The sequence below is a fragment of the Homarus americanus genome, unplaced genomic scaffold (genome assembly GCF_018991925.1).
Source record: "Homarus americanus isolate GMGI-L3 unplaced genomic scaffold, GMGI_Hamer_2.0 scaffold46197, whole genome shotgun sequence".
Classification (NCBI taxonomy): domain Eukaryota; kingdom Metazoa; phylum Arthropoda; class Malacostraca; order Decapoda; family Nephropidae; genus Homarus; species Homarus americanus.
This window is the reverse complement of record NW_024723050.1, coordinates 3,768,608-3,788,547: the sequence shown is the minus strand read 5'-3', so window position 1 is coordinate 3,788,547 and position 19,940 is coordinate 3,768,608. Positions and strand designations below refer to the sequence as shown.

General features: G+C 39.7%; 1 protein-coding gene across 2 annotated transcripts; it reads left to right on the top strand.

Moving 5' to 3' along the window:
• Positions 1-16: 16 nt before the first annotated feature.
• Positions 17-17,607, top strand: LOC121863284. Of its 2 annotated transcripts, none has more exons than XM_042361863.1 (4): positions 17-90; positions 573-640; positions 11,014-11,208; positions 17,230-17,607. In XM_042361863.1, the coding sequence occupies exons 2-4, from the start codon at positions 635-637 to the stop codon at positions 17,587-17,589; spliced, it is 561 nt and encodes a 186-aa protein (XP_042217797.1). In that variant the 5' UTR covers positions 17-90; positions 573-634; the 3' UTR covers positions 17,590-17,607. The 2 variants fall into 2 exon arrangements, with proteins under 2 accessions (XP_042217797.1, XP_042217798.1); XM_042361864.1 differs by lacking the exon at positions 17-90 and adding an exon at positions 115-300.
• Positions 17,608-19,940: the final 2,333 nt, after the last annotated feature.

Below are 19,940 nucleotides of genomic sequence, written 5' to 3'. Positions count from 1 at the left end.
CATTATAAAATTAGGTGTGATCACTGTAGCCGGGTGAAGGACTCGGACACAGGAGACCTTGACAAACATAAACACAACTGGCTGAGGCAGGTGTGTGTCTGTTGTCTGGTCCATTACTTAAGGAATGGGTAAACTTAATTTTGTAAACAATATCACTTGTGTCATTTAGGAGTGGATAAAGAATAAGCTTACTTTAGAAACTTGAAATTGTAAGTGAAAACATAATTCGCGGGTAGATAGTGCGCCCATCAGCACAGTGAAGACATTTTACAGGCAGTTCACCACAGCCTTTAAGTGGATGTAAGACTTAATTTATAGTTGATAGGTATTATTTTACTTGCTGGAATTTTAATCATGCACCGGTCATTCTCTTGCTGTTTTTAATATGTATTTCGTAATGTTTAGATAATTGTAAGACATTTTCCTTCTATGATATTTCCGCCGGAAATTAAGGATAACCGATAAATTATTTTTTCAATATTATTAGATTTGCTCTGTCACAATTGTAGCCATGATTACATCTGGAGAAGTGAAAAACTGTTTGTTAAGTGAATTCACTCATTTTCCCACAGGATCATATGCCCTAACAGTCCAGGACCAAGAAGTGCTTTAGCCAACAACATCCAGGTGGGAAATGGAGGTAAGTTGTATAATTTGTGTCATTTTTGGTAATAGATATACTGTATGCCTTATGCAGTACAGTATTAATTTTAACTGCTTATAAAGGAGGAATCATGACTACCTCCGAGAAAGGAATACCGATACTGGAAACTATTTTCCTGTACAGTACCTCTTGATCTCTTTGACAGTAAGTTGGAGGGAAGTAGGGTGGGTTTCCTCTCCTTTGAGGGTGATATTAATTTTAATTATCACCTTTGCCACTTGTCAGGTTACTAGCTGGTTGGGTGGTTGATATGTTCTCTGTTACACACTGTTGGCAAGAGCCTGTACATACCCAGTATGTACAGGCTCTTGAGTGTACCTAAACAAGTACCTGTGTTAGTGAAGTCTGGAATAAAATGAGCTCACACTTGGTGCTGTCACAACATTTTCTGGCAGGTTATTCCAAAAGTTAAAAATTTTTACTTAAAGAAGTTCACTGTCAGTTTTTGATGCTGTGATGCCTACTGAGGTGGCTTTCTGTTACCACCAGATACAGACAGTCCTCCCCAATGTATGAAGGTTTGGTTTATGAAAATCTGAAATTTTTGCCAAGTAAAGTGAAAATACAGTATGCTAAAATAATGTTGTTTTTTCTTATTTACTACCAGTACTCATTCTTATTTCACCAACTTGTTTTATTATTCTCTAACACTCACAGTGTTATTAAGTCTACACTTGTAATAAGCCTTCAATGTGTCATCATTCTCTTACAATCATCTTATGACTTGCTCCTCAAACCACTGAGGACAAGTAGACTCGCCTCCACCAGCATAGTCCCTCAGCCAGTTGCTTGAGTGTATTATTTCTTATCATTTACTCTCGTGTTGTACTGTACTGTACTGAAGGTGACAAAATAAAATTATCGTCTATTTTTAAATTTCATATGATAATACTGTACTTCTGTATGTACAGTAGATAAAACAACTCTCTGTGCAGGTGGGGGTCGATATGCTCTGAAATTTTGCGTGTGACTAGTGACAGCCCTCATATACCAAAATTTATCGTCCATGTTCTCATATTGTTTCCCACAAAGTATGCACAGATAGTTGTTTTAGCTACTGTACAACAAAGGTGTTGAGTTGTAAGAGAAAGTGTGGTACTGTATTGGGATGTGAACAAAACTTTGTACAAGAGAGTGGGTGTATTGTAACTGTTTAATGGCAGTGTTCACACCATGTACTGTAATAAAGCAGCAGGAATTTAGGATGTCACAATAACTCATCTGGGGTTGAATGTAGGATCTTTTTTTTTTCTTCTTTGGAGAGAATGTGTTTCCAATTAGATAGAGGCTGAAAGACAATGTATATTAAAATATTTATTTTATGTATATGTAATTCAATAAGAGTACAGTACTGATACTTGGGAATGGATGTGGTCCAGTATCTGTGCTTGGCCAGTTCTGTCACCCTCCTGGTCAGTGCCCATGTTGACACTGGGCAGCTCTTGTGCTTTGAGTGTTGTGTTTTGCTCCTTAGGGTTAATATCAAGGTTTTGGGTAAAATCGGTGGTAGTAAGAGTGGATTACATTATATAAAGATAATAATATGTCGCATTTCTTATTTCTTACCGTAGAGTTCGATACCTTCACACTGATTACTTACAGGAGATTATGGCGTATCTACGAAGAAGTTCACTCTACCACTCGACATTCCATGATTTATACTTGATAAATGATGATTTAATGAATTCCATTAATTTCCAACATCCATCTAAGTTGTTGGTTATACTTTGTCATAACCAATCAGTCATTACCTTTAGTAATAATAATATAGGATCACAGATACGGGCAGATAATTGCACTTACATTTATTTGTCAAGCTTCCATACAATGATTTACAATTTGCATGGATATATGAGTCACTCACATTCACGCTGTAATAAAATTAATCTTCTAAAAGAGAATTTCAACTTGGGGACACATGTGGTTACTCTGCTATGGGTATGACTTAACAGAGCCTTAATTCTTCAAGTGATACATTTACTGCCAGCCTGGATTGCTTTTGTTGCAACCAGGCTTCATCACAAGAACTTCTTTCCACGGGCCATAACAACAAAAAGTACTCTTGGGTTACCACACATAGTCTCGCGTCACTGACAGTCACTGTAGACGGTTGTCGCGGCAAGGAGAACTGTTAAGCGTGACTTGAATTAACCATTTAGGTGCAATAGACCAGCCTGGATTGCTTTTGTCTCAACCAGGCTTCCACACGTGATATTTCCACGGGGATAACCAACCTAGGTTAACACACTTAGTCTCGTGTCGATCACGGTCACAGTAGACGGGTGTCGTGCAGGAGAACTCTGTAAGCGTGAATTGATTAACCATTTACCGTAGGTTTGATAGGCCAGCCTGGATTGCTCTTGTCGCAACCAGGCATCCACACGTGATATTTCCACGGGAATAACAACCTAAGTTAACACACTTAATCTCGTGTCGACGACGGTCCACAGGCGGAGTGCGGTGGAGGACTCTGTGTGGTGTGGTGCCCCGCTCCCTTTCAGGAGGGAGAGAGTCAAGACGACTTCTTAACTAACCCATGGCTCAGGGGATACTACCTAAAATGAGGTTTTTTGGGCGTGAAGCGATGAGCAGTACAACACTGTTTCACTGCCCACCCCCCAAAAGGCTGGCTAACATGCACTAATGGAAAATACATGTCCCAGTTATGCCTCGCCGGGTGTCTTATCTCTAGTAAAACAAACTTTGGAGTTGGTTGCGTGGGTAAGCCTAACACAACCCATGACAGTTAACATGTAGTGCAAAAGTTAGATGAGTTACTCTGACAGTAAACAAAAAAGTGGAGCTTTTATGTAACACTGGAGCAGTGATAATGTACAGTTGGGAACTTCTTCAACCGATACACTCAATATTGTCAGTCCACCCTCTCCATGAGATGTGAACCCCAGGAGTCTCGACTCATGAATCCGATACCTCAAATTTCCTATGACATCATTGTGATGTTAGGCAGGCGCCCTCTGACATCTCGGTGACATTACTTGGGGGTTCTCTGATGTTATTGTGACGTCAGGCAGGGGCCCTCTGACGTCTCAGTGACATTACTTAGGGGTTCTCTGACATCATAGAGACATTACAGGAGGTTCCTCTGTTGTCATTGTGACATCAAGGCGAATGCTTTGACACAGAGTTGTAAAAAGTACCGAAGTTTGTTACTTAAGTAAAAGTATTGTTACATTGGCAAAATGTTAATCAAGTAGAAGTAAAGGTATCCAAAGATTAGTGTACAGTCGGCCCTTAACATACGCGGGGGTTACGTAACAGAGATACCCGTGGATGTTAAAAATCCGCGTATTTTTGCTGCCCCACCCCAAAAAAAAACCCTGGCCGCCCCCCCATGTCCTTATTTACCGTATATACCTGTGTGTAGTTTGAGTTTTTAAGACCAAATTATTTGGCAAAAAATTGGGGATCGACCTCTAAACGGGTAATAGTTTCGTTAGGTTGAAAAATATTTACCAGTAACTACTAGTAAACAATGGAAACGATGCACCAACGCACCACCAGCTGTGAGTGTCGGTACAGTTGCCAGGGCAGATCTCTTGCGTCATCATAGCAAGCCCAAAGTAGCCAAATCCATGGTATGGTAGCACAGGACGATGTAAAACATAAAGTATTCATTTATTAAAGTTTATTTATAGATACTGGATATAAATTTTTGTTCATTACATTTGAAACATCAATCTTTGTTAATTAAATTTGCAACAAAAGGAAACTACGATACCGTATTTTCATTAAAATATTACATCACAAGTATATTTTACCTTAACTGTGACTGAATGAATATACGTATTCTCAGAAATAAATATGGAAATATAATATTTTTGCTGGAATGACGTACATATTACAGTGGAAAGTGGGATAAAATCATGACGAAAACAATGACTTTCGCTTTCTTTCGTTCAAAAGATTTTGCCGTAATCGCTTTTCTAATGGTTTTCAGTTAAAAAACTGTTGTACTCGTACTGTATTACAATAATATTCTATCCTATCATTAGCCTTATAATCCCACAACTGAAAACCATTCGAAAAGCGATTACGGTAACATCTTTTGAACGAAAGAAAGAGAAAGTCATTGCTTTCGTCACAATTTTATCCCACTTTCCACTGTAATACGTACATCATTTCGGCAAAAATATTACATTTCCATGTTCTCAGAAATAAATGGTAGTTTCGTTGAAACGTAATGTACAGTATTTAATATTAAAATGCAAAAATAGCTATAAAAACAATTAATACACCCGTAATATACTGGCTGGCATTTCCACTCGTCCCTCCTCCCGCGTCCAAGGTCACCACTCCTCCCAACTCTCTCCCTCCGCTCCCTCCTCCGCCTCCTCCACCCCTCCACCTCCTCACCGTCACTACTGCCGACAACAAACACAAATGTTTTGTGAATAACTGCACCTCCACTTCCTATGTACAGTACTGAACTGTACTGTGCTGTGCATTTTTACAAACAATAAACATGGCAAGATAAGCTATTAAAAAAAAAAAAAATTTCACTTTACTGTACAGTACCTCTCCTCGGCGACAGGGCGGGGGTCATCGGGCTCATCGTCACTCAATTCCATAACAGGTGGTGAAGTGGGGGCGACTGTGGATTCAGCTGCTTCCTCACTGCCGCCAGTGATTGATGGTGTTAAATCTTTCCTTCGGTGATCAAAGAACATGGTGATGGGGAGTTGTCGTCTCTTTCTTTTCATTTCTTCCATGATGTTTTTGTATGGAGCAAAAACGTCATCCATCCCTCGCATGAATTTCAGGGCACGCACCGTGGAGGGGTCCATACTATAGGCCTCAATATTCCTGGTCATCTCCCCCAACTTCTCCAACGTTATTTCTTGGTGCTCTTCCTCTTCCCCTTTCGCTTCCTCTTCCTTGCCTGAGTCTACTAACTCCTGTAGATCCTCCTCGGTCAGCTCAGTGTCGTGCTCTTCAATTAGCTCCCTAATCTCGTCCTCTGCCATGTCCTGGAAGCCTTCAGCAGCCACTTTCCTTGACAGTGCCAGGGTCTTTCTGAATATTTTCATTAAAATCCATCAAAATCATTTTCCTTGTCATCGTCTTAAGCACCAAACAGCTCCTCCCAGTCTTCTCCTTGAACAGGGCTAGAGGGTACGTGTTTTTCGAATCGTTTTCAATTAAAAAAAATGTTACAGCACATGTATATTTTACCTAAACTGTGCCTGAATGAATATATTCTCAGAAATAAATAGTAGTTTTGCTGAAATGTGATGTATTTCAATGTAAAATAGGATAAAATACATGACGAAAACAAAAGACTTTACCTAACCTTCCGATGTTCAAGAGATGTTACTCGTTTTTGTAATAGTTTTCAGTTAAAATACTGTTATATTACAATGATATTCTATTCATACTGTGCTTGATATACTACATTCACGGAAATGTAATATTTTTGCTGAAATGATGTACGTATTACAGTGGAAAATGGGATAAAATCGTGACGAAAACAATGATTTTCGCTTTCTTTCGTTCAAAAGATGTTACCGTAATCGCTTTTCAAATGGTTTTCAGTTAAAAAATTGTTGCATCACAAGTGAATTAGGATGGAATATTATTGTAATACAACAGTTTTTAACTGAAAACCATTCAAAAAGCGATTACGGTAACATCTTTTGAGCGAAAGAAAGCTAGTCATTGCTTTCGTCACTTTCCACTGTAATACGTACGTCATTTCAGCAAAATATTACATTTCCATATTCTCAGAAATAAAGTGTTTTGCTGAAACGTAATGCATTTCAATGTAAATTAGGATAAACTACATGAAAACAAAAGACTTTACCTAACCTTCCGATGTTCAAGATATGTTACTCGTTTTTTTAGTAGTTTTCGGTTAAAATACTCTTATATTAGTGATATTCTATTCATACTGTGCTTGATATAATACAGTGGGGTATGCTATAACGAACGGTTTTACCTATAAAATTGAGATTGCTATAACGAACGAAACTCCTACAACGAACATTATTTAGAAAAAAAAATTAATTTTTTTCTTTTTTTTTTACTAATTTATTGTTTTTTTATTACAAGTATTAATGATGTTCTTTATTTCAGGGGTTTAGATGCTTATTTATGCACTTTTTTACAATTTTTACAATTTTATATTATATTTTTCAGTGTTAAGTGGTTGTATTTGGGGGCCTGGAGCGAATTAATCCTATAACGAACAAAGTTCTAGAACCAATTAGATTCGTTATAGCATACCCCACTGTACATTCACGGAAATGTAATATTTTTGCAACTACAATGCTGATGTCAACACAAGCGTGGTTACAGCGAGACTGACTGAGTGAGGGAGAGCTATGCGTGTGTGTGTGTGAGGTTGCGGGAGCGGGCGGTGTCCTGTGTGAGGTGCCGCGCGCGAGTTGAATGGCGCGTGATTTGAATGTACAGTCGACCCTCGTTAATTCGGACTAATAGGGGGGGAAGGGTGTCCGTTTTAGCCGATTGTCCGAATTAACCGATTTAGGGGGTTAATATTGCATTATATTTCAAAGTCATTGTTTTCGTCACGATTTTATCCCACTTTCCACTGTAAAACGTACGTCATTTCAGCAAAAATATTACATTTCTGTGAATGCATTACAGTGACCCCTCGTTTAACGAACGCCTCGGTTAACGAAATTTCGGTTAACGAACTGCCTTCCATAAGGATCTTCAATTCGGTTAACGAACAAAAATTCGGTTAACGAATTTCTTACGAACCGACCTCAACATGTTTTCGCTTGCACTGACCAGGCAACCAGCTTTAGTGTCAGTTCGCCAATAGATTAATTGGTTCTAGGGCTTAAATTCCTTACTATTTTAGTAAATATCAAGAAGTTTATACTATTCAATAATTTTAAAAGTTTAATATTCAATTTTTTAGTCATTTTAACAATTATTGAACATAATTGAAGGTTAAGTGACTAGTTTAATGCATGGCATCCAGCCTCTTAACACAGCAAACAGGCGTTAGTCTCTCTGTTTTCACTGGAGGTAACATCTTGCTTGAGACTCTCTTCAACTAAACGCTTTTTTTCTGTGTTTCCAAGCAAATTATTGGTCATTTTGAACTATATTTTACATATTGACAATATATAATGCGGTGCAGTGTTGATTTAAAGAAAATAATCTTGAATTACACCAAGAGAGCTAAAATTTTAATGGTGAAATGGCGCCAGGGTGACTTCTCTTCCACCCCAATGCCTTCTCTTCTTCCTTCTCCTCCACCCCCATTCTAAATCCCATCATCATCATCATCATCCAGGAGCCTTCTACATACACACCTCAAAGTAAGTGTACCTTTCTACCATTTTTGTTGAATTTAGGAAATTTTCGGTGAGCTGGAACCAATTACCCAAAAACCCATTGAAACAATGGTTTCGGTTAACGAACTTTTCGGTTAACGAACGACCTTCTGGAACGGATTGAGTTCGTTAACCGAGGGGTCACTGTATATCAAGCACAGTATGAATAGAATACCATTGTAATATAACAGTATTTTAACCGAAAACTATTAAAAAAACGAGTAACATCTCTTGAACATCGGAAGGTTAGGTAAAATCTTTTGTTTTCGTCATGTATTTTATTCTATTTTACATTAAAATACATCACGTTTCAGCAAAACTACTATTTATTTCCGAGAATATATTTATTCAGGCGCAGTTTAGGTAAAATATACGTGTGATGTAACAGTTTTTTAACTGAAAACGATTCGAAAAACACGTACCCTCTAGCCTTGTTCAAGGAGAGGACTGGGAGAAGCTGTTTGGTGCTGCAGACTATGGCAAGGAAAATGATTTTGATGGATTTTAATGAAAATATTCAGAAATTTGGTATCGTAGTATTTATTCAAGTCAATTAGGATAGGATATTATTGTAATACAACAGTTTTTTAACTGAAAACGATTCGAAAAACACGTGTACTGTCTAGCTGATACTGAACAGCTGGTGGTGCGTCATGCGTCGTTGTAAACAATAGGAGGTTGAAGTAGATTACCGGGTATTATATTAAGTGTGAAATATGAAAAAGGTTTTTATTACCGGTATTTTTTGTAGATCAATGAGAACTGTGATACCGTATATGATATGATAAGTTAGCCTGTGCTAAGAACTTCAACATAGACTACTGAAAACACGTTGTAAGGTAATTTAGCCTATTGTAAGTTGGTGAGCTTCATTTGCTGAAGGAACTGCACAACTTTTCATTACTAATTGGTACATATTTTACGTTTCCATTGTTTACTGGCAGTAAATGGTAAATATTTTTCATGTCTGAAGCTAAAAGTTGCATCCCCCCCCCCCCACACTAGTGGTGGAGATGTTACATTTAACCAAAAAGACGCTGGTGTTTTATCCCAGCAGTGGGTGGACCAGCATTTTAGCTTAAGGTCCGCGTAGGTAATATTCCTACAAATCTAAAAAAAAAAAAGTTCGTTCAGATTTTGTCCGAATTATCCGAAATCCGGATTAAAGGGGTCCGAATTAACGAGGGTCGACTGTACTTCAATTACTTCAATGTACAGAATATTCCTCCCGTGGGGCAATCCATGTATTTGCAAATCCGTGTATGCTAAACCCGCGTATGTTAAGGGTCGACTGTACAGTAGTACTCAAGTAGAAGTAAAAAAGTATCTCATTCATAAACTACTCAAGTACTGAAAATAAAAAATAACGACTAAATTATTAATTGTCTCGAATATTAAAAACACAATAAAAAAATAGTTAACCAAAGATAAAAATAAAAGACACTGCATTACACATTTTTTTTTGCAAATCTTTCTATTGAGATTAATCAAGAACTGATTCTCAAAGTTATGGCTGTCCAATCAGGATCTTTTAGGCCTAAATATAAGCCCAGCATGACCTACCGAATGAGAATATGTTCAACTGTTCTTCTCCCTGCAATCCATCGCAGGGATAGTGAATGGGATGAAAATACAGTATATCCATCCAATACTATGATCACTTTCTTCCTTATCCACACAAGTATCATTGATGTGGACTTATGGTCGTCAGACATAATGATGTCTCTGCTTGCATTTGGTTAGGATACAGACATTTCTGGCATGTATCTGAGGTGGGGGATGACCGCACTTCTCTTCCTGTAAACTCTGTAATTGTCCCATTGTTAATATTCTTCAACACTACTGTATTGCCTGACTGTCCCACTGTCAGGGATCTCCTGCCACATGGAGTCACTAACTACTATGTCACCACCTACTTATTTGTAATAATTTAGATTTAATTCTTGTACAGTATGCTACCCACGCTTTGGTGGGTGCTAACTCGCATTGTTCTTAAATCATATCTATAATGTCTCCATATCACAAGTCATAGCATATCCTGTGAGACACAAGTACCAATGTCTTACTGTCTGACCACATGGTCTTGTGACTAGGCTTGTCGCCCCTGGGGTGTAATGAATTAATTAAATAATAAGCCCAACATGACTAAACAGATGCTCACAAGCAGCAGAGGCAGGTAGTGGGGTGTTAAGCTTGAGAGATGAGTCACATAATGTCAGGAAAGATCTCAATAGCTCCATTCCATCCCCTGGGCATTCCAAGTGGCTACAGTATCAAGCTCCTTCAGTTGAGGAGTTTGTGGATGAATGTTGCCCCACAGTGACTGGATCTGACTAAGACCTACCGTGAACTGTCCCCCAATTGGAGTGTGGCTCTGGTGACATCACTTTTTTATTTTTAATTGATAATAAGCGGCTGAATTATTTGCACCGTATAAGATCTAGCAGGTGCTGGTTTGGGGTCACTTATTTAAGCAGTATTTTAAATACACTCAGTCTCACATATGTAAAGACACAGGCTTTATATTTAAGATGGAATTATGTAAATTATTTTAAAATCACAGCATCTTTGAAATTCATTTTAGGTACAGGTATCTGCAAAGACCAACTGACATGTATTTATAGCACTCTTTTATAACAAATATTTAAAATTTTCTAACATCCACTTTGAAGTGCTAATGCCTTGAAATTATTTGCATTTTGATAGTCAATATTCTGTACTGTATTTAACATTATTTTAGATAATAACAGGTCTGCTTACCAATTGTGAACACATTTAGTTTGGATTTTCTATGAACCAATCAGCTATTAGCATAGAAGAGGGGAGGGGCCTACGGGCCAGGTTAGTGTGGAAAGTGTACTGTATAGTTAATGAAATTGTTATAATCACTTGTGGATTCTAGACTGGTGGTATTACGTGCATAAGTTCTGTACTTGAGCTGCTTAGTTCAAGGCTTGGCCATGAAATGGAATTTCGGGATCAAACCTTTGTGTCTGTATTCTAATTTCTCAAATGTTTCAGATCCGATGCCTTGGGAATCCAAATAAAATTCATGGCACGTGTAAGTTATGGATAGAAGGACGTTGCAAAAAACCACGAGATGTGTGTGAATATCTTCACAGCAATTTTTGTCCTGAGAAGGATAAGTGTAAGAGAGAGCACTGCCCTCTGCATCATATCAATCAGCTAAGCAAAAAATTATTCCCTCTTAGAAAGGTGAGTATGTGCAGGAGCTGCTTCTTGGCTGAAACCATACAAGAAATACATTCAAACTACTGTGCCATCCATATGGGATTTTTTTCTCACTAAGTTTATTCCTGATCTAAGTCATATCATGTGGCCAGAATTCTAATTACTGTACCCAGTATGCCATTTAAAAAGTGAAATTAAATTTTTGTTGTACATTTAATACAGAGGGATGACTGACTTAACCAATGCTCATGAAAGGCTTATGCTGCCTTATCCCCTTCCCTTGGGCTCCAGTCCCCAAAAATAGCTCTTTCCACCTCTTAGTTGGGCTATGACCACTATATTATGTCTATCACTACCAAAAATGTCTGGCTTTGCTCGGGTTACGTTTACAGTATGCAGTAGGATCTCATGTTTTGCGACTAATTGGTACCTGTTTTAGTGTCGCGAAAGTTAAAACTGCGAAACGAGTGACATTGAAATACTACAGTGATATCCCTGTTAGCCGGAACAATTGGTGCAGATCACTTCCGGGGATAAGAGATTTCCGGCTAACCGGATGACTTTTTCAAACCCGGAAAAATCCCCATCCCCGGAAATATTTCCGGTTACTGGAAAAACTTTCCGAGTGTCTAAACTACCTATGCATCTTGCACAGACAAACACTAGCCCACATCCTCAGAATGTTTCTGTGTGCTGGGGAGTTTTTAAGAGACCTAAACTAAAAATCTATATGATATGGTCGTGAATGAAGCTGTGTGTTACAGCAAGGACTGGTATTTTCCACTCCCTTAGAGCTGTGGGGGATTCGTGGGTCTTGTGTAACTGACCTGACCTGACACAATGTCATGTGGAGGTATGGTGGGGTATTAGTGATCTCATATTACTGGCCTTCTGATACAATGTCAGGTTACCCATTGTCGGGTGGGGTATGAGTGAGTCTGAGGACCTGAAGATGTCTTGAATAAACCTGAAAGCTAAAATACAGTATTTTTTATACTTACACTTGTCGCATTATATCTCTTCAACATTACGTAACATAATTTTTTTAAATGTGGAGTGGGAAAGCAGAAAGGCGTGGGTGATTAGAGAGATGGAGTGGAAAGGAGTGGTAACATGCACCAGTGTTGCTAAGCTCCTCATTAGCTTGAATTGAATTGAATTGAATTGAAACAGCTTATTTAGCCAGAAAAACACAGATACAGAGTGGATAATAATAACAATATTAACATGGCTGAGCCAGTTGAGAACCTTAGCTCTCCTGGAGACACCTGATATATACTGTACATTTATCTCAAGGAAGTATTATGTAACATTTAGTATCATCTGGAATAATACATCTTGGTGTATTTCAAGATTATTTTCTTTAAATCAACACTGCACTGCATTATATATTGTCAATATGTAAAATATATTTCAAAATGACCAATAATTTGCTTGGAAACACAGAAAAAAGCGTTTAGTTGAAGAGAGTCTCAAGCAAGATGTTACCTCCAGTGAAAACAGAGAGAGAGAGACTAACGCCTGTTTGCTGTGTTAAGAGGCTGGATGCCGCTCATTAAACTAGTCACTTTACCTTCAATTATGTTCAATAATTGTTAAAATGACTAAAAAATTGAATATTAAACTTTTAAAATTATTGAATAGTATAAACTTCTTGATATTTACTAAAATAGTAAGGAATTTAAGCCCTAGAACCGATTAATGTATTGGCGGACTGATACTAAAGCTGGTTGCCCGGTCAGTGCAAGCGAAAACATGTTGAGGTCGGTTCGTAAGAAACTCGTTAACCCAATTTTTGTTCGTTAACCGAATTGAAGATCCTTATGGAAGGCAATTCGTTAACCGAGGCGTTCGTTAAACGAGGGGTCACTGTATCAAGATTGGGAGGTCTATATATTATTCCTGTGATTAATTTTTCCCTACCGTCGCTTAATTCTATCCAAATTGTTTCTGTATTCCGCTCAGTTTTTATTTCCTTATTTATTTCACACTTCAGATTATCCCTAACATAGATTGCTACTCCGCCTCCTTTCCTGGACGGCCTATCAGTATGGAACAATTTGTAACCCGCAATTTGGTATTCGACCGGAAACTCACGTGAGTCTATGTTGATCCATGTTTCAGCGAATGCTATTATATCGATTTTTTCGGTACATACCAAGGCCCTAATATCATCCATTTTGTTTCTCATACTTCTACTGTTCGCGTAGTAGACATTTAAGTTAGTCGTGTTCTGAGTCCTCCCTTTACCGCGTTTAGTTTTAAACTCCCTGTTTAATTTAGTTTTGTCATCATTCCTAACACTATTTCCCTGTAATCTTTTACTTTGTTTACCCGCTCCCACTGCAGTTTCCTCCACCCCCGTGCCCATATGTTCCCCTAGCAGTTTAAAGACTTCGATACCCTTTGAACTGCCCCCTCTAGAGACCCAGCCAGGGTTGCCACCCCATCCCGAGACAGGTGCACCCCATCCCTAGCATAAAGGTCCCTTCTGCCGTAGAAGTTGTCCCAGTTGTCAATGAATGGGACAGATATTGACTTGCAATATCCGTCAAGACGGTCGTTGACACCAACTGCCCTTGACAACCATTCACTGTGTAGTTGGCGATGTTAGGGTGTGCGTGTTAGAGGGTGTGTTGGTGGTGGTGTTAGGGTGTGTGTGTTAGAGGGTGTGTAGGTGGTGGTGTTAGGGTGTGTGTGTGTGTTAGAGGGTGTGTAGGTGGTGGTGTTAGGGTGTGTGTGTTAGAGGGTGTGTAGGTGGCGATGTTAGGGTGTGTGTGTTAGAGGGTGTGTGTAGGTGGTGTTAGGGGGTGTGTAGGTGTGTTGAGGGGTGTAGGTGGTGTTAGGGGTGTGTGTGTGTTAGGGAGGGTGTGTGTGTGTGTGTGTGTGTCAGGAGGGTGTGTAGGTGGTGGTGTTAGGGTGGTGTGTATGTTAGAGGGTGTAGGTGGTGGTGTTAGGTGTGTGTGTTAGAGGGGTGTGGTGGTGGTGTGTGTGTTAGAGGGTGTGTAGGTGGTGTTAGGGTGTGTGTGTGTGTTAGAGGGTGTAGGTGGTGGTGTTAGGGTGTGTGTGTGTTAGAGGGTGTGTAGGTGGTGGTGTTAGGTGTGTGTGTGCAGGAGGGTGTGTAGGTGGTGGTGTTAGGGTGTGTGTGTGTTAGAGGGTGTGTAGGTGGTGGTGTTAGGGTGTGTAGGTGGTGGTGTTAGGGTGTGTGTGTGTGTTAGAGGGTGTGTAGGTGGTGGTGTTAGGGTGTGTGTGTGTGTTAGAGGGTGTGTTGGTGGTGGTGTTAGGGTGTGTGTGTTAGAGGGTGTGTAGGTGGTGGTGTTAGGGTGTGTGTGTGTTAGAGGGTGTGTAAGTGGTGGTGTTAGGGTGTGTGTGTTAGAGGGTGTGTAGGTGGTGGTGTTAGGGTGTGTATGTGTTAGAGGGTGTGTAAGTGGTGGTGTTAGGTTGTGTGTGTTAGAGGGTGTGTAGGTGGTGGTGGTGTGTTGACGGAAACATAAGAAAATAAGGAGTCTGCAATAGGCCAGTTGGCCTGTGCATGACAGCTCTTGTCGAGTGTAACTACCACTCTATCATCCATGAATCTATCTCGCATCCTTTTAAAACTTTCCAGCATTCCAGCACTTACTTCAAAGTTGCCAAGCTTGTTCCACTCGTCCACCACCCTATTTGTGAACCAGTTCCTTCATATCTCCCTCCTAAATCTAAACTTATCCAACTTAAATTCATTACTACGAGTCCTATCCTGCTCTGATATTATAAGAACTTTATCTATATCTCCTTTATTGATTCCTTTCACCCACTTAAACACTTCTATCATATCTCCTTACACTCTTCATCTTTCTAGGGAATGCAAGTTTCTTTAACCTATCATGATATGGAAGGTTTCTAAGTCCTGGAATTATTTTTTTCATTCTTCGCTTCACCTACTCCTGTGAATTGATATCCATTCTATAATAAGGGCACCAGAACTGAACAGCATAATCGAGGTGCGGCCTGACTAGCGCAAGATATAGTTGCAATGTGACTTCTGCACTCTTATTATTTACACTTCTAGATATAAATCCTTATACTGTACTCTGTTTGCCTTATTTCGAACATTAATGCACTGTTTTCTAGGCCGTAGGTCCGGGATTACAAGTACCCCTAAGTCTCTTTCACAAGTCTACTTCTCTAGGTTGATGTTGTTAAGGCTGTATACATTGACATTATTTGTTCTTCCAACATTAAGTACGCTGCACTTGCTGGTGTTGAATTTCGTTTGCCATTTTTCTGACGACTCCTGCAGTTTATTTAAATCCTTTTGGAATGCATTTGCATCCTACCCTGAATTAATTTGCCGCCCTATTTTGGTGTCATCCGCAATCTTGATTATGTCACTGCTGATCCCAGTATCTAGATCGTTTATGTAGATTATGAACAAGAGTGGGCCCATATAGTGTTTCTCACTCCTGATCTTTTTTTTATTTTTTTATTTGGTTCTTTATTATTATTATTATTATTATTATTATTATTATTATTATTATTGTTGTTATTATTATAATTATTGTTGTTGTTGTTGTTTGGTTGTTGTTGTTGTTGTTGTTGTTGTTGTTGTTGTTAATGCATTTTCGCCCCCGAGGCCCCGATGTGGGTCAGTGACTTGTGCCCGGGTGGGCTAATCCCTGGAAAAAAAAAAAAATTTCATTGTCCAGCAGCCAAATGGCAGTAGTTTAGTATTTTTATCTAATGGTATTATTTTGTATTTATTCCTTGCATACATAGTGGTCCCTCGGTTAACGAATGCCTCGGTTAACGAATTACCTTCCTTAAGAATCTTCAGTTCGGTTAACGAAAAAAAATTCGATTAACGAAATCCTTACTAAAATCACGTTTTGTTGTGAGCATCAGCTGATGGCCCAGTCTGCCAATTTAGTAATCTGTTCTATGTTTACATTCGTTTCCAAAATATTAGTCATTTTAACATTTATTTAACGTATTGATAATATTTGCAGTACAGTACAGGGAACTAGTTACCGGGTAGTTGTGCAACCATCAGATGCGTGGTTTGCTCACAAAGCGTCAGTTGAGCATCAATTTTGTTGGTGTCTTGAATATTTTTGCATTTTTCATTGAAATTATTGGTCATTCTGAACTTTAGTTAACATATTGATAATATATAGCGCAGTGCAGAGTTGATTTAAAGAAAATAATCTTGAATTACACCTAGTGAACTTAAAATTTTATTGGTGAAATGAGGCATCAAGTATGGGTTTCCTAAAAGGTGATTTCTCCTCCATCCCCACTTCCTTCTCTTCTCCTCCACCCCCACTTCTAATTCCCATCATCATCATCATCATCAACCAGGAGCCTTCTACATACACACCTCAAAGTAAGTGTACTTTACTGCATTTTTTTTTTTTTTTTTTACTCTGTATGTATGGATTCGGTTAAAAAAAATTCGGTTAACGAACGACCTTCTGGAACGAATTGTGTTCGTTAACCGAGGGACCACTGTATTGGTAAATTTTATTTCTCATCAGAGTTGGTAACTGGAGGGACTTCAGTTTCAGAGATGGCAATTCTGTTGATATTGTCAGCTGTTGTGGTGGTGGTGGTCACAGACAGGACTCTGTATTGTTGTCTTGTTATAAATTATGTTGGATTATACCAAATATTTCTCAAAAGCTACGGTCAAATTATAGGTTGATTTAGCAATGAGTAAAAAGGAATAGGGTTCCATCCTTCATTATTCTTTGTTGTTGTGATGCAGGCTGGGCTGGCGGGAACATGTGGTCCCAGCCGCATCGGTCCACAACAATAACAACGACCCACAAGAAACAGTGCCAACATATTTTTTTGAATGTTTAAATAAATTTTTTTCCATGATTCGTGTCATTATTCGGACGTTTTGTTAATCAGTTGTCCGGTACTGGGGGTGTTTACTGTACAGTATATATTGGTGTTATTATTATTATTATTATTATTATTATTATTATTATTATTATTATTATTATTATTATTATTATTATTATTTTTATTATAATCACTGGTATTTCTTTCCATGGTCAGACAGGAATTGGAAATGCAAAAAGAAAGAAGTGTAATCAGCAGAAGGAGGCTGGCCTGAAAACCAATTCTCCAACAAGCAGTAACAATGGGGCTTCTAAAAGTCAATCTGCTTCACCAGACTGGAACCTTAACTCCTTAGCATTTGATGACTTTGATGAGGAATTGTGTCAAGGGCTGGAAGAAGTTGGGCAGGAACTGGATCGATTTGCAGAGGAAGTGTCAGAAGACAGCACCTGTGAGGACGAGATATTGTGTCTGACAGAACAGAAAGAAAACTACCCGTCTAATATTTCTTTCAAGGGTAAAAAGCCACTGAAGAATGAAGAAGCTTTTAAACTTGCATGTGACCAAAACAGGTAAGATCTGAGTAAAATTTTACACATATTTATAGACAAGATATAACAGAAGTCAAGATATTTTGTCTTTGAGAATACTGCCTGTGTCTATAATGAAGTGAATGGTTTTACCTTACTATCATAGTAAGAATTAATAATTTAGTTTGTTCAGCCTTAATGGATTCTTGACAGTTTTTAGTACATGAGGATTACATATTCCCTTCGCCTTGCTCCACCTCCCTTCCTCAGTAAAAGTAACATTTTGTTCCAGTTATGCAGATTGAAACCTGAAGTCCATTGATTCAGGTTGCAAAGGTTTAAAAGTGTTGTTTGTATTATACAGTAATATCTCCATTAGCCGGAATCCCTCAAACCTGGAACTCTCCGATAGCCGGAATTTAAATTTTCTCGGAATTTTCCAGAAAATTCCGGCATTGGGAACGATTTTCCAAGGGGCACATTTTACGGAAAATTCCGAGAAAATTTTCCCGATACCTGGAAAAATCCGGGGATGGGGAAGTTTTTTCCTGGTTTGAGAGATGAAAATCAGGCGCTTTTTCTGGAATTTCCGAGAAAATTTTTCAGTAACCCGGAAAATTCCGGGGATGAGGGATATTTTTCCGGGTTCAAGATATGATGTAATGGGCATATTCTGGAAATTCCGAGAACATATTTCCGTTGCCCGAAAAATTCCAGGGATGGGGGATTTTTTCCGGCTTTGAGAGAGTCGTCTTGTTACCCCGGAAACCTCTCATTCCCGGAAGTGCTCTGCACCAATTGTTCCGGCTAACGGGGATATCAATGTACTGTAGCCCAAATATGATTTCAGATAATTTCATTTGGAATTTGTAAGGGCTTCTTGTTTTAGTAAATAAGACTTGGAAATCTTAAAGAGGAACTTCATCTCAGAAGTCACTGGCAATCGTTAAATGTTTACTAATCAATACAGTAAACCCTTGCTATTTGTAGGGGTTAGGTTCCAAGGAATGGCACAAATTGGAAAAACTACGATTAGCCTACCTTAGTGCACTACTGTATACCTATCCTGTGTATGAGAAACCACCAATGCTACTTACCTTTGTATGTGGAAGTTTGGAGCTTGATGAAATCTGGTTACTGAAGCATAGGGAGATCATCAGGACCACTGTTGGAAGATGGTGATGCAGTGGTGGTTGGTGGGGAGGTGGGTGGTGGAGTAGCGGCAGCAGCTGACTGAGCAGGTGAGGGAGATGAATCAGCTGCTGACTGAGTAGGTGAGGGAGATGAATCAGCTGCTGACTGAGTAGGTGAGGGAGATGAATCAGCTGCTGACTGAGCAGGTAAGGGAGATGAATCAGCTGCTGACTGAGTAGGTGAGGGAGATGAATCAGCTGCTGACTGAGTAGGTGAGGGAGATGAATCAGCTGCTGACTGAGTGAGTGAGGGGTGAGGGAGATGAATCAGCTGCTGACTGAGTGGTGAGGAGATGAATCAGCTGCTGACTGAGCAGGTGAGGAGATCAGCTGCTGACTGAGCAGGTGAGATGAGATGAAGCTGCTGACTGAGCAGGTGAGGAGATGAATCAGCTGCTGACTGAGTAGGCTGAGGGAGAGGGAGAGATGAATCAGCTGCTGACTGGAGTAGGTGAGGAGATGAATCTTTGACTGAGCAGGTGAGGAGATGAATCAGCTGCTGACTGAGCAGGTGAGGAGATGAATCAGCTGCTGACTGGGCAGTAGGTGAGGGAGATGAATCAGCTGCTGACTGAGCAGGTGAGGGGAGATGAATCAGCTGCTGACTGAGTAGGTGGGGAGAGAATCAGCTGCTGACTGACTGGAGATGAATCAGGCTGCTGGCTGAGTGGGTGAGGGAGATGAATCAGCTGCTGACTGCTGCTGACTGAGTAGGTGGGGAGATGAATCAGCTGCTGACTGAGTAGGTGAGGGAGATGATCAGCTGCTGACTGAGTAGGTGAGGAGATGAATCAGCTGCTGACTGAGCAGGTGAGGGGAGATGAATCAGCTGCTGACTGAGTAGGTGAGAGAGATGAATCAGCTGCTGACTGAGTAGGTGAGGAGATGAATCAGCTGCTGACTCAGCTGACTGAGAGTAGAGTGAGGAGATGAATCAGCTGCTTGACTGAGTAGGTGAGGGAGATGAATCAGCTGCTGACTGAGTGAGGAGTGAGGAGATGAATCAGCTGCTGACTGAGTGAGAGAGAGATGAATCAGCTGCTGACTGGTAGGTGAGGGAGATGAATCAGCTGCTGACTGAGTAGGGTGAGGGAGATGAATCAGCTGCTGACTGAGCAGGTGAGGAGATGAATCAGCTGCTGACTGAGCAGGTGAGGAGATGAATCAGCTGCTGACTGAGTAGGTGAGGGAGATGAATCAGCTG